At 44.9% G+C, this 25,153-nt stretch overlaps 1 protein-coding gene across 4 annotated transcripts in view; it reads left to right on the top strand.

Annotated features, from left to right (window-relative positions):
* The first annotated feature begins 1,425 nt into the window (after nucleotides 1-1,425).
* Nucleotides 1,426-25,153, top strand: part of flna (filamin A, alpha (actin binding protein 280)) — a 42,024-nt gene continuing 18,296 nt past the window's right edge. For all 4 annotated transcript variants that reach the window (XM_014332427.2, XM_014332426.2, XM_005918383.3 and 1 more), the window contains exons 1-9: nucleotides 1,426-1,716; nucleotides 10,308-10,774; nucleotides 19,487-19,738; nucleotides 21,565-21,662; nucleotides 23,073-23,220; nucleotides 23,342-23,460; nucleotides 23,533-23,610; nucleotides 23,744-23,906; nucleotides 23,987-24,187. In XM_014332427.2, the coding sequence (XP_014187913.1) occupies nucleotides 10,405-10,774; nucleotides 19,487-19,738; nucleotides 21,565-21,662; nucleotides 23,073-23,220; nucleotides 23,342-23,460; nucleotides 23,533-23,610; nucleotides 23,744-23,906; nucleotides 23,987-24,187 (1,429 nt within the window). In that variant the 5' untranslated portion in view covers nucleotides 1,426-1,716; nucleotides 10,308-10,404. The remainder of the gene's footprint in view (nucleotides 1,717-10,307; nucleotides 10,775-19,486; nucleotides 19,739-21,564; nucleotides 21,663-23,072; nucleotides 23,221-23,341; nucleotides 23,461-23,532; nucleotides 23,611-23,743; nucleotides 23,907-23,986; nucleotides 24,188-25,153) is intronic.

Below are 25,153 nucleotides of genomic sequence, written 5' to 3'. Positions count from 1 at the left end.
GACAGTCATGTCCACTTCACCACTTCATGATGGTTGTTTGGCGATGAGACTGCAGGACCTGAATGCGCCTCTTTTGTTCTTAAATGTAACCATTTTTTTAAAGCTTTTCTGGCAGGTGATTTTACGGTGAGGTCATAACATTCCTACTGAGCTTTCATCTAAAGCGCTGTGGAGGACTGTGGGCTTCCTGTGCTCTACACAAACTCAGAGCTCCTCAGCTGACCTGTATCAGACACATCACCTTTACTTGGTTTTTACTGGTTACTAATTGTCACATACAACATGTGTGATTTAAATGAAATCACCCCCCCCCCCTCTCTACAGCAAATTTAAAAGTTTAGCTTTTGCCATGTGAATGAAACTCGATGACATATTAAAACTTAAATTCCCAAAACAGAAAAATGTATGCAGACTTGGTGTTTTTCATGCAAAAATATTATGGTGAGATAAGGCCTACAGTAAAAGTCTCGAGCCACCCCACATTTTATTCGATTTTGTTTTTTGTGATCTTTTTAAAGTGGTCCTTAAGGGAGTACGTCTCAGATGTTAGTGTGTGGGCATTGGCTGCTTTGTCTTTCATTTTCAGCCCAGTCCTTGTGCCTGACCTTTTCTAAGCCATTTCACTGTGACCTATGATTCAATCAGGCATAAAAAAGGCAGCTAAGAATGAACCAGTGTGTGACAACACATAGTAACATTTTCATTTGTAATGCTGTTCATCTGTTAAACCATCTTTAGGCACTGTAGCAGATCCAGGAAACAGAGTTCGGTCAGGAATCAAATGGTGTTTCTGAACTAACTGATGAGCTATGTGGCCTTAAACAAAACAAAAAAATGAGTGGAGGGTAAAAAAGTATCAGGTCTGAAAAACGACATACAGCAGATGAAAAGTATGTCATAGTCATATCGTTAAGAAAGGAAAAGATCCAGCAAAGAGCTGACACTGGACCGTTTGGGTAGTTACTAAGAAGCCGTTCTTGAATAAAGGAAAATATCTCTCTCTTTCTGAACAGGACATATTGGATTAGGAATGATTTTTTCCCCCTCAGCCCTGTCTCAGAGGTGCTAGATTAAATGCCATTCCCACTTTACTACAGATGGCTCAAAAACAAATCATACAATCCATACGCACACATATTCACACATACACACACACACACACACACAGACATACTCACAAACACACACACACACACATGCACTCACACACACACACACACACGCACTCACACACACACACACACCAGCATACAATAAAAGTAGATGAGATGAGAGCAGAGCACAGACCGGTGACATCATACCTATAAAATCCAGGCGCGGTCGTGACGTCACCAAGTAAAAAAGGCAGACACAGCGAGAGACTGAGAGAGAGAGAGAGTAACACCCCCAGCACCTCTGATGCTTTACCCGTTTACCAATTAAGGCTCTCACGGTGCAGACAGAGAGAGAGAGAGGGGGATCGAGAGGTGGAGGTAGAAAAGAGAAAAAGAGCAGAGGGACTATCTCTTTCTTTTCTTTTGCGCCACCAGTACCAATACACCCATTTCCCCCCACCGGGACTGAGCGTGGGGAGGGAGATCCGGGACTTCGGTACAGACACACACACACATAAACACACCCTCTGTGACCACAGCAACATCTGCGCGCAGACGGAGCGGACAGAGAGGCGGAGGACGCACACACAGACGACTGAAGATCACAGGCTCCAGCACACAGGTGAGTTCGGTCCCGATGTGAGGAGGCTCCTCTCACACTGTGAGGCTTCCTGCGTGGCATGTGTGCTAAAGTTTTCTGTGTCAGCTCCGTGGGTATGTTTGCAGCGGGCTGGAGAGGCTCAGCCGTGAGTGTCCGCTGCTTCTGCCGCGGGTGCGGTGAATGGGTTTTCCTGTTAAACTTTGAAGGAGGTTCACTGGGTGCGCTGAGGGCTTGGCTGCCCTGGTGGTCCACGATTAGCCCCACGCTGTTCCTGCGTGTAAACTTTATTTGCTGGTTTTTGCGCGCGTGCACCGCAGCAGCGGACTCCCCGGTGTTACAATTAGGGGTTCCACACCAAATAAGGTCATCCGCGGCCACTGGTGCTGTTTTACCGGGGGGCCAAGTGGTGGCCGCGTGCGCCCTCCGCCGCCGGGAGCGGGAAACCGCAAGAGCACGCGCGCCGCCCGGTCCACTTTACGTTGAGGACGTTTGAAAATGAACCAAGTGTTGACCTCCCGAAGTATCAGCGATCCACTGACAGCAGCCCGACTGAAGACTCGAAACGGCAAAGTCAGCTCTAAAAGTGCACCTGTCCCAGAGTTTACTCTCTCTTGAAATAATTATTCCTTCCAGTCTGGACTCATTTGATCTAATCTGGATATTGTTCAGAAGAATGGTTGAATTTTCACGTAACACATTTCAGAAACACAGCTGGATGATCATCTAATTCTCAAAATAAGGAAAAGAAACGATAAGTTATGCAGTGTGAAGGTTAGACCCCTCCTAGTGGACCACACCTTTCATCCTGTGATAGCTGGCATAGGAAAACTGATCGATGAAAACATAAAAATAATGAGTCTGGCAATTATCAAAAAGATGCCTGCCAAGTATTTGTCAGTCAGTCGGTAATAATCATAATAAAGCTTCAGTTTCATTGAGTGCCTACACCTGATGCACATCATTGCAACATGTTTTGGTTCTTATGGTCAGCAGCTTCTCAAAGTGTGGCCAGATGGGAGGAAAGCTTTCACGCAGCTCCCATGTTCAAGGACAGCATGACCCTCGTTACACTTCATTTATCCACATTTAATAACCATACAAGCAAGGCAGCATTTCTCTTTAGTTTCAGCTCTGCTGTTCTTGACATCATTTGCAGATTAAACTGCAACAGCATTAACACATGCCACTGGAAGACTGGGAGGCTTACATCTATGTATCAGTACTTTACTATTTATAAGTTGTGATGAAGCAAACTGAATGGTCTGATCCAAGTCCAGTTTACAGTGTGGCAGTGTCCTTTCACTTAGCATTTGCAAGAAGCCTCTAAAGAACTAACTGTTACCTATAGACATATTATATACAGTTATATAAACACAAACGTTCTTTTCAGTTCATGGCAGAGTGTAGGAGATAATCTAAGTCCAGTCTAGACAGTCATGTCCACTTCACCACTTCATGATGGTTGTTTGGCGATGAGACTGCAGGACCTGAATGCGCCTCTTTTGTTCTTAAATGTAACCATTTTTTTAAAGCTTTTCTGGCAGGTGATTTTACGGTGAGGTCATAACATTCCTACTGAGCTTTCATCTAAAGCGCTGTGGAGGACTGTGGGCTTCCTGTGCTCTACACAAACTCAGAGCTCCTCAGCTGACCTGTATCAGACACATCACCTTTACTTGGTTTTTACTGGTTACTAATTGTCACATACAACATGTGTGATTTAAATGAAATCACCCCCCCCCCTCTCTACAGCAAATTTAAAAGTTTAGCTTTTGCCATGTGAATGCAAACTCGATGACATATTAAAACTTAAATTCCCTAAAACAGAAAAATGTATGCAGACTTGGTGTTTTTCATGCAAAAATATTATGGTGAGATAAGGCCTACAGTAAAAGTCTCGAGCCACCCCCACATTTTATTCGATTTTGTTTTTTGTGATCTTTTTAAAGTGGTCCTTAAGGGAGTACGTCTCAGATGTTAGTGTGTGGGCATTGGCTGCTTTGTCTTTCATTTTCAGCCCAGTCCTTGTGCCTGACCTTTTCTAAGCCATTTCACTGTGACCTATGATTCAATCAGGCATAAAAAAGGCAGCTAAGAATGAACCAGTGTGTGACAACACATAGTAACATTTTCATTTGTAATGCTGTTCATCTGTTAAACCATCTTTAGGCACTGTAGCAGATCCAGGAAACAGAGTTCGGTCAGGAATCAAATGGTGTTTCTGAACTAACTGATGAGCTATGTGGCCTTAAACAAAACAAAAAAATGAGTGGAGGGTAAAAAAGTATCAGGTCTGAAAAACGACATACAGCAGATGAAAAGTATGTCATAGTCATATCGTTAAGAAAGGAAAAGATCCAGCAAAGAGCTGACACTGGACCGTTTGGGTAGTTACTAAGAAGCCGTTCTTGAATAAAGGAAATGACTCTAAAGGTTGAATTATGCTAAATTACACAAGAACGTGACTAAAAATCATTGGAAACAGCTTTGATGAGATGATGACCACGATTTTGAAACACTACAGTGAGTGTCTACAGATGTCTGTCACACATGGTGGAGGCTCTGTCATGGTTTGGGACTGGTGGTCCAGACTTAGGGTCTTTTTTAAAGAGAAGAATGTCTGGCTCCTTACCATCAGATGTTGATCCATCATGCAATTCCATCTGGAAAACATCCGATTAGCAACAGCTTAATTTTTCAGCATGCGATCCCAAACACACTGTCAACAAAGTAAAAGCAAAGCTGAACAGAGAAATACACAGTGGTGGACTGGGCTCCAGACTTCAGCATTATTGAAGAAACATGGGGTCACCTTGAACAGCATTCGGTTTGTAAAGAAGACTTTGAAACGTCCCCCAAGAAACTACTCCTAAATACTACTTAATGAAATCACAGAAGGCTTGAATAAGAGAGTTCAGACTGTGTTGAATAAAGCTGATCACACCAAATATTGCCTTCCAAGCTCGTTAGGATTCTCAGGTTTTGTCTCATATACTGTGTTTCTATATATGTTCACTTTCAGATGTCTCAGTTAATTTCCTAGCAAAATATATCCAGTGAGTGGCGGCTTAAGACTTCTGCATACCACCCACTGTCTTTATATTTAATCAACTTTCAGAAAGTTTTTCTATAGGTATCTATAGATACATTTGTTTTTGTTAAAAAAGTTGTTTAAAGGCAAAGATCCAATTAAATCCACTAAAATGAGAGGCATTAAGCTAAGCGAGTTAGCTTTTCCACAGTTTGAGGACCTATGGCTGTCCTAGCATGGCTGTCCTAGCATGCCTCCCCTAGCATGGCTTAGCGACGGGGTCAGTAGCCGCTGTTTGGGTCAGGTGTAGCCAGCACACCACAGATGTCAGGCCAAAGACTTCCTGTTCTGTGCAGCTATTAGTATTTGCAACGCCAACTAAAAAAGGACAATGAAAGCTAAACTGTTGATGCTTTCGAGGCTTATAACTTCCTCTTATGATTTACAAATGGATTCACCTGCATGCAGACAAACACCAGGCAAATGTGGTACTACTCAGACTGACTGGATTTCTGCCTCTCTCTCATAAATATAAAGATGTATATACTGTGAAGACAAAAGAGGATGCTGGTGTGGTTCATCTGATGTAAACATCTCAATCAAACGTGTCCTTATTTGACATGTCTTGTCCTACTTTCAGCTAACAAGTGCCACCGTTACCACACTGTCTACAGAAACTGGAGGGGAAAACCATAATTTAGGTGTAATCTCTGCTTCTGACTGGCTGTCTCCACACTGTCTTGCATGTAATGTGGCTGGCAGTGTTATCGCGTGCAGTGTTACATTTCCTGTGCTGAGTTTTGCTCTGCTCACGCTTGTGGCTGATTGGGTGGGGTAAGTGATGAGAAGCTGAAGCTGGGACAGGCTGGTGCTATACAGCTATATAAGATTCACTCAAGTGGAGACTGAGTCGACACCTTTCTGTGGAATAGAGCTTATATTCGATATTTGTATGAAGATACACACACGCACACAAACACACACGCACACAAACACACACGCACACACACATATATACCATGCCCCATAGACAGGTCGATAGATTTCACATTTGACTATTTGATGAAAAATACTACAAGACATCCGAAGCTCTTCCCTTCTTCTATTTGTTCCATAAATCAGTGGTTTTCATCTCTCAGGTCTGCACTCGTACCTCTGTCTTAGCACTACAGCCTCTGGGTTTCGTCTCGGCCGATTCAGGGAATGAGGCATATACTCCTGTTGTACTCACTGTGATCTTTGGCTGGAGGCCTCCTTCACAAGCAGAGAATAACAGTGCCACATTTAGTTCTGTAACCTTCTGTTGGATTTGGCTCGCTGAAATCCTTTCTCAACACTGACGTGGTCAGGTTGTGTTTTTACAGCACTCATTCATGTTCTTACCTTATTGTCTTTGAGCTTAGAGTCTAAACTGAGGTCCTGATGTGTGGGTAAGAAGCTTGAATGACACATTTTTCAGTCTGTCTTGAAGCATTAGTTAGATTAACACTGATGCAGCTTTTGGGCACTTTAATGAAGTGATTTTAAGTGATTTTCTAATTAGATTTCTGTGGTGGTGGCAAAGTCCTCAACAGCACTCAGCAGAGGAGGCTGCTGTACATTTGAACTCAGTGATGATGTCACAACAATCAGTATAAAAAGTGGATATGTCCAAAAAGCAAATAATTGGAACACTTCCAGGACAGAGAAGTGTAGTACCATAATCAAATGCTAGGGGGAGACAAAGGACAAGCGAGAGAGCTCAGTCTTGCCTTGGTGAGCTCTTGCCGTCCCGCCCTGCGTGTTGTCTCCTGTTTATTTTCTAAATTCCTCTGGAACAATAGGCCTCTATATGTGCTGGATATTCTGCCAGCTTTCTCGGCTTTCACTTACTTCCAGGCAGAACTTCATTGAGCTCTCTGGCATGAACAAACCACAGATTACCCCCCTCCAAGCCTTTCCACTCCAAGCATCTATTCACTTCTTCTTTCTGGTACATTGTGTTTATTTGGCCTGTTTTCTGCTCTGCCACTGTTGTCGCACATTGCACACTGTAAAATGATTTGAATTACACAATTAAACCAAAACGATCTAATTGTATCGTTCGATTCTTTAAGTGACCACAGGATGATAGAAGCATGCTGGTGCCACTCGGTGTGTGTAGCATTAACGGGACGCTTTTATTGGGGTGTTATTAAGTCTGGAGGCTCCGTGGTTGTTATGGGGGTGAAGAGCATTCTTCAGATTCTCCTTTGACCAGACACACACACACACACACACACACACACAAAGGCCAAGCATTCTTGATGGCTGCTGGCCGCACTTTGGCTCCTGGCACTGAACTCCTTATTTAGTCAAAAAGCTGCAGAGTCACATCCAAGCCCATCTGTAGAGCTGCTGCTGGTGTGTTACTCACAGGAAAAAAAGGAATTTAAAGGTCAGGGTACACAGATAATACTGACGTCCTGCTTAGAATACATAATCAGATGTTGGACACTACAAAGCAACAGAAACCACTGAGCTACAAATCTGGTAGTTCATCAAACGTCCTGTTCAGTCCTGCTGGTCACACTTTGGAAATAAGTTGCTAACATGTCCGTATCTTATTTATGTGAATATGAATGCTGTACTTTAGACTTTTCGCCACCACCATGATGCCTTTTGCTTTGAGGAGCCAAAAGTGGCCATATTTAAACTCACCTTTAAAGGGTGAAGTGCCCAGTTCCCAACTAATAGTAACATGCCTGTTTAGCAAGCTTCAACCATAAGTTGTATGTGAAGGAGTGGACTAACAAAAACCTCTGACACATTGCACTGCACCACAACAGTGGTACAGACTTATTATTCGTCAGATAATTTCATTCAAAAACCACAAGAAGCACCCATCTGATGGCATAAAGCACAGAGCTTTCATGTTACAGCTTGGCTGTAGCTCAGGTGGTACCTTCCGATCTACTGATTGGAAGGTTTGTGGTTCGATTCCTGGCTTCCCCTAGTCTGCATGCCAAATATCCTTGGGCAAGATACTGACCCCAAATTGCATGAGTGTGTGTGAATGTTACTTAGAAAGCACCTAGAAAAATGTGCTTGTGCGAATGGGTGAATACACAAGTTGTGTAAAGCGCTTTGAGGGCTCAGAAGAGTACAAAAGCGCTATATAAGAACGAGTCATTTTAGAAGCATATTTGCATCAGACTGCTAAGTGGACTGCTAAGTTATCAGCTATTGTTAGTAAGGTTGGTTAGACAGTTGCATACATGAACTGCATCACTGCAATGCGCAGGCACGCATATCTGCTGGTGAGGTGAAAAAAAGTGGAGCAGCAACATCGCGAATCATCAGCAAAGATCTTTTTTTGTTAGATGATCCCTTAAAAATGCTTAAAAGACACCAGAGCACATAGTCAACACGTCCCATTCACAGGTATCTGCCCGTGCCAGCACACCTGTGGATTACCCACGTCTGATTTAACACTTAACAAAATGTAAATGGATCAGATCTACCCACTGTACAGTTTTTATGAAAGAAACTAGCACTATAGAGACCTCCATCACCAGGCTGTGATGGTGTTTATTTCTATTATGAAATCAAGCAAACTGTGTGGAGGGATGAGCTTTTCGAGACTGTGCCCATTAGAGGAAGAACAGTTTTGGCCATCAGCTTACTTCCTTACCTCTGAAGGTCAAAGCAGTCACAGAGCAGCGTGCATGGAGCTGGTGAGAAACTGTAAGCTTCCTTGGTGACCAGTATAGTACCTCATCATGCCAGGCTGACAGCTGCTAACTGTTCACCTCAAAGCTTGCTTGATGCTTCGTTATAATATTGGCCATCATATTTTTTTTGGTAAACCTAAAAAGAGCAATCAGCACGTGTCTCCAATGCAGAAGACAAAGTGATGAAAACAGTCGATCCAGGTTCTTATCAGACTTCATCATTAGCCTAACATGTGTTAGTGTAGAACACATAGCTGATCTGTGATCACGCTGCTGGGCCAGTACAGCACACTGGTCCACAGTCCTGTCTTTACTGACTGGGCTGCACACACAGCACAGTGATGTCACACACAGACGAAGGCAGAGGTTCACACTGTGCGCTCAAATGCACAAATAAGCACACTGTCCATGCTTGCACAAAAAAGGAAAGTTGAACAACACTGAATGCATTCCAACGCACACAAACAAACAACAGTGAGTCTCTGATCTGCTTATCCTTCCAGATAGCTTAAATATTTACTTCGCCTGGGACCCCGAGCACAAGATGAGCTCATATCCTCACAGGGACCGTGCAGTACGTCTGCTGGAAAATCTGTTTGTCGAGCTCTGAAAACAGCCCCTCTGCTTCTGTAGCCACAGCATAGCAAGCTCATTTTTAAAAACAGCAAAAAACTGCAGAGAAAACTTAGAAGACGTACAGTCAGAAACACTCCACTGCAGCTTACAGAGCAGTCATGTTCACAGCTGTACTTTGTAAATTTGAATCATAATAACAGCATTGATTATTGGATTTATTTGGGGGGAGCTATAGCAATAATGCTAGTTAGATTCAGCTAAACTTGTTTGCTGTCTGAAGCCATTTTGGAAACTCAGACAGGAGCACAACCAGGTGTGAGACAAACATAAGGTTATCATATGTGACACTGTGATACAGTTCAAAGCACACACTGACAGAAACAAAGTTGCAGGTATTCAAATAAAAACTTTAATAACAAGTAAAAAGGAGCTAAAACATAGAAGGAAACAACAGCTGAGGCTGAGCAGGTGAAATCACTCAGGCTCTAATGAGGGCAGGTCAAAGAAGGGAGCAGGTGAAACCCACAGGAGGAACTAACGGTGTGCAAACTGTCACATAGTCCCACAATGGGACGCTAGGAGGTCCAGGATAAGGACAGTCTTTGACAAACACACATGAAGACATTACAAAGACTACGGAGGTAATTTCACTGCTTTCTGATTTTCAGTGACATCACAGTTGTTGTTTCCTCCACACAATACTGCCGGCACGTTGTGGCCCGATGGTTATGATCATTGGTGTTTGTCCTGGTGTAGCCAGCGCTGTCCATTAGTTTGGGGACAGTTTAATGTACCCATGACTGTTAGCTTCAGAAAGGAGCCTGTTTACAAAGGTGCTTCAGCGGAGGACAAACCGAACAATGACTCTCAGACTACTCGTACTTCTGACTTGAAGCTGCAGCTTGAGGTTTCTGTCAGCCCGGAGCTCTTTCTCTGGACACCGCTGACTGTCTTCATTAAAAATGGCTAAATGTTCAAACACAGAGCAGCTGTTCTGACTGCAATGAGTTAAACTCGGTAGTAAAATTAGCGAGATGCTCGTTTGCTGTTAAACATGGCGTAAAGTTAGAATGTGAACAAGTTTCAGGTTTCTTACACCTCAACCGCCCCAACACAGGACATTTGGGTTTCCTTAGCTGAGCCAGGCATAAGTTTGGGACACAGTCTAACGGGGCTAAATACCATTCTTCGTATTTGATAATGAAGCTGACTCGTCCCTTTCCGTCCTCAGTCGCCTACTTTCTTTGCGAAACTTGTGTCTCTGGGCTGTTAGTAACTGTTCTCTGCTCTCTTTTTCTTTTCTCCACAAACAGAGCTAGAAAGTGAGAAAGGGAAGATTGAGAAGACTCCACCCAGGGCGAAGGAAAAAAAGAGAAGCCAGCGAACCAGGAGACAGCCGAGACCATAAAAATGAGTGGTTCCCACCCCCGGCTCCACCAGAGCGCCGCGCCCGCTCCAAACGCTCTCTCCGCGGACAAGGACGCAGAAATGCCCGCTACAGAGAAAGACCTGGCCGAGGATGCGCCGTGGAAGAAGATACAGCAGAACACTTTCACCCGCTGGTGTAACGAACACCTGAAATGCGTCAACAAGAGGATCGGCAACCTGCAGACGGATCTCAGCGACGGGCTGCGGCTCATCGGGCTCCTGGAGGTCCTGTCTCAGAAGAAAATGTTCCGAAAGTACAACCAGAGGCCCACCTTTCGCCAGATGCAGCTGGAGAACGTGTCGGTGGCTCTGGAGTTCCTGGACAAGGAAAACATCAAGCTGGTGTCCATAGGTGGGTCCGATAAGTGTGTGTGTGTGAGAGTGTGTGAGTGCCAGGACGCGTGATTCATCCAGCTTTACTCCAACAGGCTTCTGGAAATGTTTGCTGTTCCTAAAGAAGTGGTCACATTTGATTGCATTGTAGTAAATGGTGATCATTTTAAGAGCAGCCCACGACCGTGGGGCGCAGGAAAACCAGTTATGGAGCCCACTAGAATATTTTCTGTAACAGAAGTGTTTAAACGCGCACCAGCATTTCTGAAAGGGTTTTCAGTGAGGCAGCAGGCGTCTCCCTCGGGTGACCGGGGGCGCAGGGCTTTTGTCTCGGTCTGTTCAGGTTTGAGGCCGATTGTTTTGGGAGGAGGGGGTCTGACTGTGCTGTGGGGTCGGTGGGTGGGGTGTTTTCAGCCGCCTGAGCCGGCCGGGCCTGTGAGAGCCACGCTCTGTGGGCCTGCCCCAGACCTACTGTGTGTGTTGATGTGGTGGGGAGAGCTCGGGCTGGTGCTGGACTGCAGCAGACATCAAGTTTGAATTGGCTCTGCCTACATGCAGCTGCATGCCTGCTCACAGCGCTACTGATGTTCTGCTTTCTCATATTTCTCCCAGAACAGTGCAGATGTCACACAGCTGAGTCCTCACTATAGTTCATTATGCAGGGTCTGTAAGAGCAAATGCAATGCTGCCTCATCACCTGGAGTAAAGACAGTCTGTAACCGTGTTATCTACAGAGTCTGTGGGTGGAAATGCGTGATAGCTCTGTGACTCAGACATGAGTGGGTCTTTGTCATCTCTGGTGTCTGGCTCACTTGGTTTCCATGAACACGCTCCTGCCTCCAGCTGCTCTGCAGGGGAGACGATGGGTGGCTCTAAATTTGGGAGGTGCTGCTGCAGAAATTGTGGTTGACAATTTTAAAGTACACATCTGATACAATCTTCACACACATCACCCTCATTTTCTCAATACATGCAGCAGTTTGTGTTTTACTGAAAGCAGTGCTTTGCTGGTATTTAGGGCGAAGCACGAGTGAGCCTCTGTTTGTTCCTCCTGCTGACTCACTCATCCTTAGCTGCTCTTTGACTCATTTCATCTGAAGATGAGAGAGGAGCCTGCTTTTCTTTTACTTCCTCCTTTCATTGCAGAAAGTGGACACACCCAGGCAGCAAGGCTCACCACAAATTGCCAAACTGACATCTCTTCAGTGTGATGCACATGCTCTCTGCTTCTCTGGGCTTTATTCTTGTTCTTTGCCCAGTTTGGTTTTCAGCATATTTTCTCGCTGATAACTTATCAGGTTTCCTTTCATCTTGCATCTTGATGGCCACACCTCTTTCATTTCTCTTTTCACTTGTCTTTTTCTCGTTTACTGAAAATGCAACAGTTTCCAAATAACAGCTGTGTGTGTTGTGGAGCAGTCCATCCAACCCCAGAGACGCAGGTGTCCAGTGTTTCTTATTTTACAGCGTTGCACTGGAGGAAAAGGCAAACGTGTCCTCACTGAACTCGACAGACGTTCAGTACGTGACCTATAACTTGTTCAGTCCAAGAATAAAAACTAGAATAGCTCCGAGTGATTAACCGTTATCTCCTACACGGCCTTGGTGTAGCGCTGTCTGGAATAACGACTCCTCCCCCTTTAAGCCCACTTTGTTCTGATTGGCTGTCCTTATCCACAGTCTTATTTTGGGCTACTGTGCTTGCTTGAGATTTTCATGTGTGAGATTCTGTCTTTCTCACTCGGGCTTCACTCTGCTCTCAATATGAAGAGCGAACGTCAGCACAAACTCCCATTCTCGTCCACGCCCTCTCAAAGCCTCTAACTGGGAAGTATTACAGGGATTTAATGGAGTGTAGGCTACAAATAAGAGACGGGATAATCATTTTGTGAAAACAGAACTATCGTATTCGGTACTTTGGTATTTTCTGACAGCTGATATTTTCAGCATCAGCAGGATTTCAAGAATTTTCTTTTTTTTTTTATGTAAATGTCTGACTCTGGCTGCATGTCAGCAGCAGGTAGAGCACGAATTGACAAACACAGTGCTGTAACCATCAGTGGATTTCTGTTCTGTCAAATCTTTTTTTTTTTTTTTTTTTTTTTTTTTTTTTGACTCTGACACAAAATGAAGGAGAGATGCACGTCCAAACCAGCAGCAGAAAGTGTCACTGTTTCTACAGTCAGCTTTTTGAACCTCTCTAAAGATTGGTTGTCACCTTTCAGCATGCTGCCTCAGTCTGACAGTAAAATAAATGAACTTTGCTTTTTGGGAAGGGCGACATTAGAGAGGCTGAAACTAATGTTGCTGGTTTAAAGGCAGAGGCTCTGTGGACGGGCTGCAGGAGATGTATCTGGAGAGGGCCGACCGCCGACCGGTACTGAGCTCTGTTACAAAGGGCTCTCCTTCACCGGCTGAGTCGGGCTGTTTGGCAAACGCTCCTCTTACAGATATGTCATGTTCTTCTTTGCACAGGAAATGCAACACTGGGACCAGCAGCGTGTCAGCTTTAGTCTGATGGTTTTTCTTTTTTCCCTTTAGGCTAACTTTACTGAAAGGTTAACAAAATCAGTCTAGCAGAATCTCCCATAGAGATGCTGTGTGTCTTTTAATCCACCTTACAGCAACAGACTAAGATTCCCAGATTTATTAACCAATAATAATATTGGCCAAATGGACTTATTACACATCTTTGGCTGTAAAGTTTAAAAAAAATCATCACTTTTCAGGAACAATGTAAATATTCTGAAAAACGAAATGTGAAGCAAAGATGGTCAGTTCTGCTTTGTGTGTTCAGACATCAGTAGGTTGTGAATGTGACACTAAACATGCCTGTAAAGCTCATCTTCTGATCTTTGCTGAACCATTTGAGTTTTGTCTGTAGGACAAACCAGAAGAGTCGCTTTCACTTAAACAGAACTTGTCAAATGGGCCTGCTGACAGTAAATCCACAGGAGATAAATGGTTAAAGGAGACTCTTCCTGCCAAACCTTGTTTGCTCCTTCAGCTGTAAACATGGTGCCTTTGCATGCGTGGTTCGCATCGCTCGTGTTCCTGCACGGCTCGGCCAGCATGGTATACAGCCACAGTGACAGAGTCCAGACTTCACTGTAACCAGGCTCCAGCCTAACAGGTAATCTCTCTGACAAAGCCCCACATGATCTGGCAGCGGCAGCAGACTCATGACTACTGATGAATCCAAAGACCTAACATGGGTTCAGTCACAGAGGCTGCCAGCAGCAGGCAGTGGTGTTAGCAGTGATCCAACAGCACATCTCATGCAGTCGTTTAGTTTGCTGTGACTATAGAACATCTTACAAGCATCTTCTGTATAAATCTTTAGTTGTGAAGAAATTCCTGTTGCATCCTTGTGCAAAGACGGTGTAAGTGATTGTTCCCCTGCCCTCATCACACCCATGTTTGTACAAGCTTCATCCTATTTGTGTCTAAGTGAAATGGAGCTTTAACAAACATTAGCTGTTCAGCAGATTAAGACTTGTTGTCCTCATCAAATATTCCTCTGTTTGTGCAGAGGTTCATTCTCCATCATAATCATATCAGCAGCATCTCTGTTCCAGCCCGTCAGCCAAACCCAGATTTGAAACCCTGCTTTGTATGAACTTGACTGAGCCTGTGCAGAAAATGCAGAAACGGTGCATGAGTGAATGTTGTGCCAAGCTCTTCCAGGCTTGGTGTGGAATCATCTTCATAAATGGCAGCTTCCTTGTGTCTGCTGCTAGTGGAGGTAAGCAGGTTGAGACAGACGCCTGTGTAGTAATAGCCAGCTGCTCCCTCCTGTTATGCTGTCCCATGATAATGAAAAGTTTTATAGAAGTGATCCCAGGACGATGAAGCATTTAAGGAAGTTTGTTACAACTGCAAGGTGCTGCTTGCACGTGTTCCTTAGATGATTGGGAAACATCAAAGCACGTAAAGATGTTTGTAATTGCTGTATACAACAGATATGTGATTTTGCACAATTAAGTTTCATACTGTCAAACATTAACTTCCCTCTGCCATGTTTCTACTTTTGCAACTTGGATGTCCACACAATGTGGCACCATGACTCTACAAATAACCTGAGGAAATGGATGCCAATTTAAGCCAGTGTTGTTGATCTCTGACATTAACCAAAGAGAAGGTGTTTAAAGAGCCATGTGATGGAGATGGATACGTTTCCTTGGTTAAAGTCAGATTCTCCTGGCTGCAGTGACACCTGAGCTGCTAGATGGAGCAAACTGGCACATTCAGTCTTATTGCTCATTAGCCAACATATGAAGCTACACTGATGCTTGTGGCTGCATCAGTTATCAGCTTGGTGGAAAACTATTTGAAACTTGGACCATGTTAATAAGCAGAATTCAGCGAGCGGTGGGTTCCTTTTTGAAGTTAAGCTACTCCCAAAACCCGGAAAACTCCTGTTTTGGTCATAACATGAGTGCTGCACAGTTAGCAGTTTAGCAGTTTAGCCTGCTGTGTTCGGATGTTATGATCTTAAATGTAATCTTTCAGAAACATGACGATGAAGGAAAGGAGAGCCTTTGGTGATGAGGGCAGAGAGGAATGCAGGTCGGGCTGCGATAAGCTCTTAGCCACTCAGTTGGGTCAAAATAGATCACTTCCTGCCAGCTCATTATCATTAGCACAACTTCCTGTCTGCACAGGCAGAGGGGGTTGGTCATGTGGATCCTGGAATTAGCAGAGTGTGTTCCCATTCAGTCCAGAGGTATTCTGGCTATTCCATTACATCATATTTGGAAAACTGCCACAACTCCCCATGCCTCATGTTCAAACTCAACAAGCACTTTTTCCAGCACACATTTAAACTGCACATAAACAGCAGACACATCGTTTTTCATAGATAATGTCTTATGTTACTGTTCTTATTACGATGTCATAAGAGTTTACATACAGATGAGATTCTGGAGGGAATAATCAGTACTTTAATAGTACTTCTCAGCGGTTTCCAGGAAACGCTTGTATTGTGTTCCATCATTTGACATGGTACCCATGTCCTCCCTCACCTCCTGATCATCCTTTTGTCCAAGGCCATTTTCTCTGCTTGCTTCACTCAGATGAACACATCCCATTCTCAGTGTGTGCTGCTGTCAGTGCAGCCTTATAAAAATGTCCCATGCAGCACTTTCACTCCCCGCACCTTTTTTCTTTCTTTCAGACCTCCGCCCCTTCTGCCTCTTTCCTTCCCTTTCCCTGTCCGTCCTGCCTCCTCCCCTCCCTGTCTGTAACCAGAGCCCAGGGAATTGGGGGTGGTGGGGGGGCCCTGCCAAATCCAGTGTGCTTCTGCCCTTTTAAGGCTAAAAAACCAGGAGGAACTTTTTTTTTTTTCTTTTTTCCCAGCTTGGGGAGTGCTGAGGGGAGGGAGGATGAGTGGAAGGAGTAGAAAGGAAGAGGAGGAAGTGTAGTAGCTCCAGTGTGGCTTGGTGCAGTCAGGAAGAAGTGGGAGGGGAAGAACAGCTGCAGGCCACAGATTTCAGCATTTGGAGCTTTTAGCCTGAACTCGGTATAACAATAGATTACATTTAGTGTATTGGTATATGTGGGCCAGCATGAACAAAGCAAATGACTTTATTTTTTAAGCTTTATTATGAATGTCTTTTCTTCCGTCTCCCTGTGACTGCAGTTACATTCTCAGCAGCTGCTCTGTTTCCTCTGCTGCACGACTCCAGATTAACCACAAACTCTGACATCAAACTGATGAGTTTCAAGTCTTTGTGAATCAACATAACGCTCATTTTGGAAATGATGGTCCCATTGTTTCTCAGTGGGACTTCAACACTAATGTTTTTTTTTCCCCCTTATATGTATGTTACACATACACGTACGGTCATGTGACATGTTAAGAATTTCATTAAAATTCCTTTCCACATGTGAGCTGGAGATATTATGAACATACAGAGATGGTGACAGTCATGCTACGGTTACACTTCATCATTATTGTGTAAGGATAACATGGACGGGAGAGGCCTCGGGACTGCTGCTTGTTCTTCAGTTTACAAGCTCTCAGGACTAATCGGCTCCAGATGTTGCTGTACAGTCTGAACCGTGCAGAGCGCTCTCGCTCCCCGTGGTCTCGTTGCTGAGACCAGGTCAGGGTACTGGTCACGGGTTGTGGTGATGTCATGTAATGCCACAGGAGGGCTGTGGAGGGGCTGCTGCAGTAACGATGAGCCATACCAATGAATCATGGGAGTTTTAGGAGTAAAGGGACCACAGACACTCCATACGGTAGCCTCCGTGGTACACACAAGCTTGTTGCAGGGGGTGTATGAGTCAGCAGAGGGGGGAGTCTGTGGCAGCATGTGTCCATATATGGGCTCTGTCAGGCTTGGTGAGCTGTGCTCTGCTGGGAATGCTGGCAGATTCCTTGAATGTTTAGTGGCTTTTGTGTGTGCAAGACATGAATCAAAGACACAGACTCGGAGCTGAATGAAGTCCTAACAATATTCCTTTATAGGGGACTGTCGTGTTGAACTAAAAGCAGCAGATTGTGTTCTCTTAATTGTACAAGTACTAAAACTAGTAGTGTTGTGTCTCTGCTGGGATGGCTGGCAGGCTGACACGCCTCTACTTAGCTGCTCTGCATTCTTGCTACACGTACCAACCTGTGGTCTTATTCAGACTCTGCTATCAGTACTAATAACAGTTTATAAGTCCTGGGTTTATCTGTCCCTAGGCAACATATCTCTGCGCCCCGCTGCCTCTTTGCTTCTTTCTCAAAGTTCCCACAGTAGCTGGCCATCCAAGCATCTGATCCAGTTCTGTTTGATCACCCCTATGGAGTGTCTCTCACCCACCCACGCCAAACAGAAGGCAGCTGACATGTCATGTAGAGCAGCGTTGGCTGCTCGAGAGCATGCTTTTCTGTTGGCGCATGGATTCAGCCGAGCAGCCAGCTAAGATGGATTGTCCCAGTTCTGCATGTGCACAAACAGCTCGACTTGTTGAAGGTTGTTATGGGGACAAGATTTCCTGTTGCTGTTCTGTTCCTCATCTTTATCTGCATCATGCATCCTCACGCTCTCACTGACTCCCAGAGAAGACCATTAATGCTGCAGTAGTTCCAGTCCAGGCCTCGGGTGGTGTCACTGTGGTTGAGGCTGGTTTGCTGTCACCAACAGTTATTCCAGTGTAGCTGTAAATTCAGGGGTGGGGAGTTAAGATTGCAATGAAGACTAAAGCTCTCCCAAACCCTGCAAAACAAAAACGCTGCACGTAAAAGTGGGGCTTTGTTCGTATTTCAGAACTGGATCTCAGGTTCTTCCAAGAATCTGAACTTGGCCCCATTATTTCCTCTCTAACTAATAATCTGATCAACATCAGCTTGGAAACGCACAAACACTGCGCCACACCCGTTCCTCAAGGCCTGATCTTAGGAATCATTGGTCTTGCTTCTTGTGCAAGCTATGTGCATGCAGTAGCATTTATGTGGGCCGGTATGTGTGCTCATGCCCAGGCTAGCTTATGGTTGCATCACCTTTTACTCAGCTTGCAGCAGTATGTGGTTTAGACTTGAAAATAGAAAAATGCAAATACAGAAGTCGGTGTGCTGTTGGTGTGGTCGTCACAACTGGAACTAGTGTGTCAGTGTCTCAGTTTTAATGTGATTCAGCTCTGCATTCATCATGGCACTCTCTGTTCTGGAAGGTCTCACGCTATCGTCTGAATTCAGACAGTTCAGGCTCTAATTCAGATGAATTTCATGTCTTTGTCACGCTTCAGCATCACTGTTTCATTAACACAAATGGAGTTTCAAAAATGGTCAAGTTTTATTACACTGCAAAAATGCATCAAAGACGTGTGAAATTAAAATTAGTTCAAATAAAAGGTCAATTTAATTTATATACACATTTATTACACTTAAACTCACTGTGCTCATGAGTCATCCACACTGAGTTAATAAAACGCCATGAAAGGAATCGGTTGGCGTCTTCATAAATCCAGTCTGTGGGGATTCCAAGCTGGTGTACTCCCAGTGCTGCTTTCAAGCCCAGCTAATTGGGAGGGTTGCATCAGGAAGGGCATCCGGCACAAAATCGGATGAGTCCATCCCAACCGCTGGGTTAAATAGTGGAGCAGCCTAGAGTCTATTAGAAAATGACTGTTTTTACAGAGTCAGCGGGACTCTGTGTACATCCTGGAGTTTAATGTACTGAATCTCCTTTGATGTAAAGCAATAATGAGGTAGGTAGTTAACAAAGTCCATGACTGGTACATGGTGGTCAAATCTGCCGTCCTTGAAACAAATGCATTTACACTCGACGTATCCTCCAAGGTTTTCATATTAAAGCTTTGCAGCGGTGGCCCAAACCACAAACGGTGTTGCTGTACTGCCATTTGAGGACGTGCACTCTGTCCACCAGTGTCAGAAACCCGGCTTTTAATTTGCACTGTTATCCTCCTACTTTAAAAAAAAAAAAGGTTTGGGCTCTGAGTTAATGTCTTTTGAAATGCAGTGCTCCAAGAATGGACACATCTTCAACTTATGACAACCACTGGAAATTAGACCATCTGAAATATGTTTAAAGGGGGAGGGGCATGTATCCAGCCAAACATTAGATAGCAGGAGGAATCTGAGTATTTGAAGTACAGATTACTTCATGTCCTTGGCTGAGACCTTCTAGTCGTGCTTTGCTTTATGGTGGTCTAAGCTGGTTTCTAAAATAAAGGAACTTTGTGCGACTGTTTAACGTGACTCATATCTGGTCCCCAGACTCTAAAGCCATTGTTGATGGAAACCTGAAGCTGATCCTGGGTCTGATTTGGACCTTGATCCTGCACTACTCCATCTCCATGCCCATGTGGGATGAAGAGGAAGAGGCAGATGATGGCAAGCAGAAGACCCCCAAGCAGAGGCTGCTGGGATGGATCCAGAACAAGCTGCCTGAGCTCCCCATCACCAACTTCAACAGAGACTGGCAGACCGGCCGCGCCCTGGGAGCCCTGGTTGACAGCTGTGCTCCAGGTGAGCTAAACCGTGAATGTGTTGAGGTGTTCTGGGGTCTTTGGTGTGTGGGTGTGTTTACCCTACTGCTAGGGGCTGAGCCTGAGACGAGCCCAGTACCAAGAACGAGATGCATTTATTTCAGAAAGACGAGGCTCCTGTCTCGATGTTCTGCTGCTCCAGTGAAGATTCAGTGTTTTTAAACATGTTCTTGGACACATGCTGTAAAGCACTATACAAATACAGGCCATTTTAAAAACTAGTCGCTTATTTATTTTATGTTAACCGATAAAGAATCATTAAATTTGGAGTGTTCAGCGATCACACCAGTGTGGTGAGAAGCTACTTTCAGCTTGTCCCACAGGCTCACAGTAGCAAGTCTGCATGTTTGAGTTTGACACCAGTCCTTCCTGACCTGACCCCAGAGGGGACTTGTGTCTTTCACTTCCCGAGGGAATGTGTAAACCATGTTGCTCTCATTTGGTAATGCGGCTCACCAAGTGAGACACACAAAGGTAGTAAATAACTACGCAAACAATATTAAACAAGAGCCAATCACAGTGACACTGCAGTGAAACAGAAAACATCCCCGTCACAAAGCAGCAGAAATGCTGAGGTGTGTGTCTGTAGAGATGCTAAAATCAATAATCAGGCCAACACAGTTCAGCATTCATTTAAAGCTGACGTGTGAAACGGTCCTCGACCCGTGTGCAGGTCTCTGTGGCACGTAGTGACACATTTCAGTCCAGCAGCTAGAGAGGACTTAAAGATTGTGGAACTAAGCAGTGCACTGACGCAACACTACCACTCCTCAAACTGCACGCCAACCTCGCCTCATACGTCTAACATTAAACACACAGCAGTGACTGACAGCTGGAGGTTGGGTGAGGGGAAAGCATGATATTCTCACGTGTCAATAAAACAGATGGGAAGAGTGATGATGAGCAGCCAGAGGGGGTACAGAGCTCTGTCGGGGGACAAAGGAGGTTTCTGTTTACATGCTTGGAGTGTTTGGCGTTGCTATGGCTCACCAGCAACCTCAAGCTGGAGACGAGGCCTCCACAGAAGCAAACAGATTTACTGCAGCGTCCTGAAATGACAGCCATCAGACTTACCAGCAAGTAAATAACTGCTGACATGGCCGCATTTCCAGGACAGGCTCATCATTCAAGGGCAGACATGTCTGGGAGCCAGAGTTGCCCACACCTACGTACTGCTGCAGAGATTAGACATTCTGCCTTAATCTTCTGGATAACATCAAGGCTACAAATTTGGAGTCAACATGTTGTCCTTAATTAGACAGACTGGCTGTAACAGGAAGCACTCCATGTCTAATTAATCAGAAATGCTGTTTCACTGTGTAAAGGGGATCTACTCTGCTTTTACTCAAACTTCTTATTTATCTTATACAGCCCTGGCACAGCTCCTCAGTGCAACCTTAAACAGTGGCTGGGTGGGGCAGAGCTGTATGCTTCAGATGACCATATTGGGAATTTCTGCTCTCATTGTCAAGACATCTGAGTGTTGGAGCCCTCTGAAGCCAGGACACATGATTTTAAATTATGCACGTGTTAATAAAAATATGGAGCAATGACAGAAAATTAGCAAAGACACGACAGATCCACACTCGGTGGTGAAATGCAGAGCTAGCTAGCTTATACATGTCATCAGGAAAAATGTCCACTCTGCATTAGCATTTCTAGCAAGTTCAATATCATTAAACACTTTTTTTTTTTTTTTTTTTCCCCTCATTGAGATCTTCTACTCGTCATAATCAGTACAGCCAGTACTATAAATGAACCCTTCTGCTTCATATAGTGAATCCATCTGACCTCTTATTCCTGCAGGTCTGTGTCCTGACTGGGACCAGTGGGATCAGACAAAACCAGTGGACAACGCACGTGAAGCCATGCAGCAAGCTGATGACTGGCTCGGCATTCCACAGGTGACCTGATAATGAAGGAGTAACATTAAAAAAGCTGGATATTGGAACACAGTTCAATCACAATCATGTTTTCCCCATAGCTAACGTTTAACCAGAGTTATCTGCCTTTTGGAGGGAAATGCACTGCTTCCTGCTGGTCACTGTGGCCAGTCACAAGTGTTTTACAAATAAGCAACCGTTCACTTTTGAACAGATTTTGCATATAAAGCAAAAACCTGCTTTGAGTTAAGGTGGCTTTGAGGATGACTGCATCATCTGCAGTTAATCTACATGGAGGTAAAATGATGGAGCCTTTCACTGAGGACTGGTCATTGAAACTTGTTGGAGACTCTCATCCACAGGCTGAGAGGCTTTACAGAAGCTGCTGACTGATGGGTCTTTGGGCCTCTGGTTAACAGCAGGTGAACTTTTAAAGTAAGAGTGTGGAGGTTGTTCACCAGTAAACTCATCGTGTTCTTTCAGACTGTTCATCGATTGCAGTCAGTCTGCCATTAGGCTGGTGTAGGTGATCATGCTACGCTCTGGAAACTATGACTGAACTCTTATCCACACCTGCTAATGACTTCACTCCCTCCAACACCAAACACAAGGAAGTGGTGCATTTCCTGAGGGTGATTGTTATCTGCAGTGAAGCTTTTTCCTTTTGGTCACCATCACAACATCTATCTTTGTACAGCAGCTCGTTTTTGAATCCTTACACAGTGGTGCAAGTATTCTCTTACCTGAGTGACGGTCCCAGGTGATGGCTTTTTTTTTTTTTTTTTTTTTTTAATTGGTCAGTGAGCGGCCATTTTCTTGTCCGATTCTTGGTCCCCCCCCAAAGACCCCCTCAGTCTTATGTAAGGCTACAGAGGGTCTTTGGCAAACTAGAAATGGTAAATCGTTCTGGTGCAGTCATGTGGGGAAACCTGACATTTGAGCCCCTTTTCAGCATTTACCAGGGAGCTTTGAAAGTGAACTCAGTTTCCTGTGCCGCCTGCGTGGCGTAACTGTGCTGTGTGTGTGTCAGTAGTGTTGGCATGATTGGCACGCTACAGCGTGCTGACAGTTGGCTCTGTGGTCGCTGGCGTTTCCGCCTTCAGCCGTGCTTCTGCTAAGAAACTGTCGGCGTCCTTCCCCTCCAGACTCTGTGGTTTGTCTGGCTCCTGGTTTGCGTGCGACTGTCTCAGGTACTTTCTAAATGCGTACAGGCGTGTGTGTGTGTGTGTGTGTGTGTGTGTGTGTGTGGTTTTAATCACACAATCAAAACATCACTGGGTTTGCCTGTGGGTAATCTCCACGGTAACTGATCAAGCCCTGCCTCTGTCTGCACAGCTGTCACCTTGGTTCTCCTACTACAAACATGCAAACAAGTCGTGGGGAGGGCTGCCCGCCGTTACATTTAGAAAAATGTTCCTCCTCGTCTCCTAGGTGATAACCCCTGAAGAGATCGTGGACCCCAATGTGGACGAGCACTCAGTCATGACCTACCTGTCACAGTTCCCCAAAGCCAAGCTCAAGCCTGGAGCACCTCTGCGACCCAAACTCAACCCCAAGAAGGCGCGTGCCTATGGCCCAGGTATGCCGGCATGCACGCGCATCACCACATGCAGCTGATACACCTTTGCTTGTATCCACAGAGAAACTGTGAGCCTCATACTGCAGTGAGACATTTTTAACATGTTGTCTGTTGTGTGAAGGCGTTGAGCCCGTTGGTAATGTAGTGATGAAAAAGGCTACGTTCACCGTGGAAACCATCAGCGCAGGAATGGGAGAGGTGCTGGTTTACGTGGAGGACCCTGCAGGCCACAGAGAGGAGGTCTGTGATCCATCCTTGTGTGTAACTTCTACTTTCAGTTTTGTTCATTTAAAAACGATTGTCTGTGTTCAGGCTAAAGTGACGGCCAACAATGACAAGAACCGTACCTACTCTGTTGTCTACGTCCCTAAAGTGACAGGCATGCACAAGGTGAGTGAAGAATTCAATGTTAAAGATGTGAGAAATAATCCCTAAAGTAATCTTTCATGTAGAAAATGGGTTTTGCTCCACAAAGCAGTGATTACAGCTAACATGCCATTTTCCTGCTCTCCTTCCTTTGTAGGTGACTGTGCTGTTTGCAGGGCAACACATCTCTAAGAGCCCCTTCGAGGTGGAGGTCGGCATGGCTCAGGGAGACTCCAGCAAGGCCACAGCACAGGGACCGGGCCTCGAGCCCTCAGGAAATATTGCTAACAAGTCCACTTACTTTGATGTGTACACAGCAGGTAATGTAGGTTTGTGCAGCTAGCTGTAACATCAGGCCACATGGAGTGTTTAACTGTGCGTTTCCTCCTGTTTTTCTAAGGTGCTGGTGTTGGAGAGGTGGAAGTGGTGATCATGGACCCTGCAGGGAATAAGAACACGGTGACGTGCACCATTGAGGACAAGGGTAACAGCAGCTATCGCTGCACCTACAAACCCACCCAGGAAGGCCAGCACACCATTTACGTGACCTTTGCTGGTGGTCAGATCAGCAAGAGTCCTTTCACAGTTAATGTGGGAGAGGGTGAGCATATGTTAAAGCTTCACTGAGTGTAAATCTGGGAGGATGTCACTGCTAACTGAACACTTCTACCACAGCAGCTGTTTTAAAAGGTGTTTCTGCTTCTCCTGTGTCTAACCTCTGCTGTGTTCCTCTGCTGGATGTTATGTCCTCTTCTCTTTGATAGAAGCCTGCTGGCATCTGTCCTCTCTCTGGAACAGCCTCTTCCTTCCTGGGATCTCTTTGGTACCTACTCTGTCGTGTGTGTGTGTGTGTGTGTGTGTGTGTGTGTGTGTGTGTGTGTGTGTTTTTCCCCCCTGTAAACTTGCTGTGTGTGTCGGCTGCCTGTAAACTTCACGTGACTCGAGCGTCCACAGTGGTGCGAATCTCCTTATTTGGTGTTTTCAGCACATTCATGAAGAAACACATTCCCAGAAAATTAAGCTGTAGTGTGTTTGATCAGGAAACCAGTTCCTCATTACAGCCAATCTGTGGTCTTAAGTTAACAGTGACCTGGGTTACTAAGAATTATATTTACATGATTTAAATAGCTTTTAGCAGAAAGAGCTGCACGGGTCCTACATTAACAAAGTAGTGAAGGGTTGCCACTTGCAAAGTATAGGCTAATCCCCTACTAACTGATAACGTTTAGATCATGGTCGTCCTTTAAAGTGAGCCTGTGGGAAACAAGAGCTTGTAAAGAATTTCCTCAGTTTCACAATCGGAAAAACCAAAAGTCATTAAACAGCTCTGCTGCTAAACAGAAGATCCCCTTAGATTAGGCTGAAAGACATTAAAAACAAAGTAACTTTGGTTTAAAACAAAACACAGAACAATCTCCTGCCATTAATGTGGTGTCTCTGTGTCCAGTAGCTTTTGCAAGTGCAACACATCTGAATACAATAACATGGACCATATCTTGAGACACTTTATCTTCCTGGAAGGCTTCCTTTGCTTTCTGCACTTGGTCTCGCTGTGACTCAGCACTGC

Source organism: Haplochromis burtoni, unplaced genomic scaffold, assembly GCF_018398535.1.
Source record: "Haplochromis burtoni strain Fernald_Lab_line unplaced genomic scaffold, NCSU_Asbu1 Contig_30, whole genome shotgun sequence".
Taxonomy (NCBI): Eukaryota; Metazoa; Chordata; class Actinopteri; order Cichliformes; family Cichlidae; genus Haplochromis; species Haplochromis burtoni.
The sequence above is the reverse complement of the archived record's forward strand: the minus strand, read 5'-3'. Positions and strand labels throughout refer to the sequence as shown.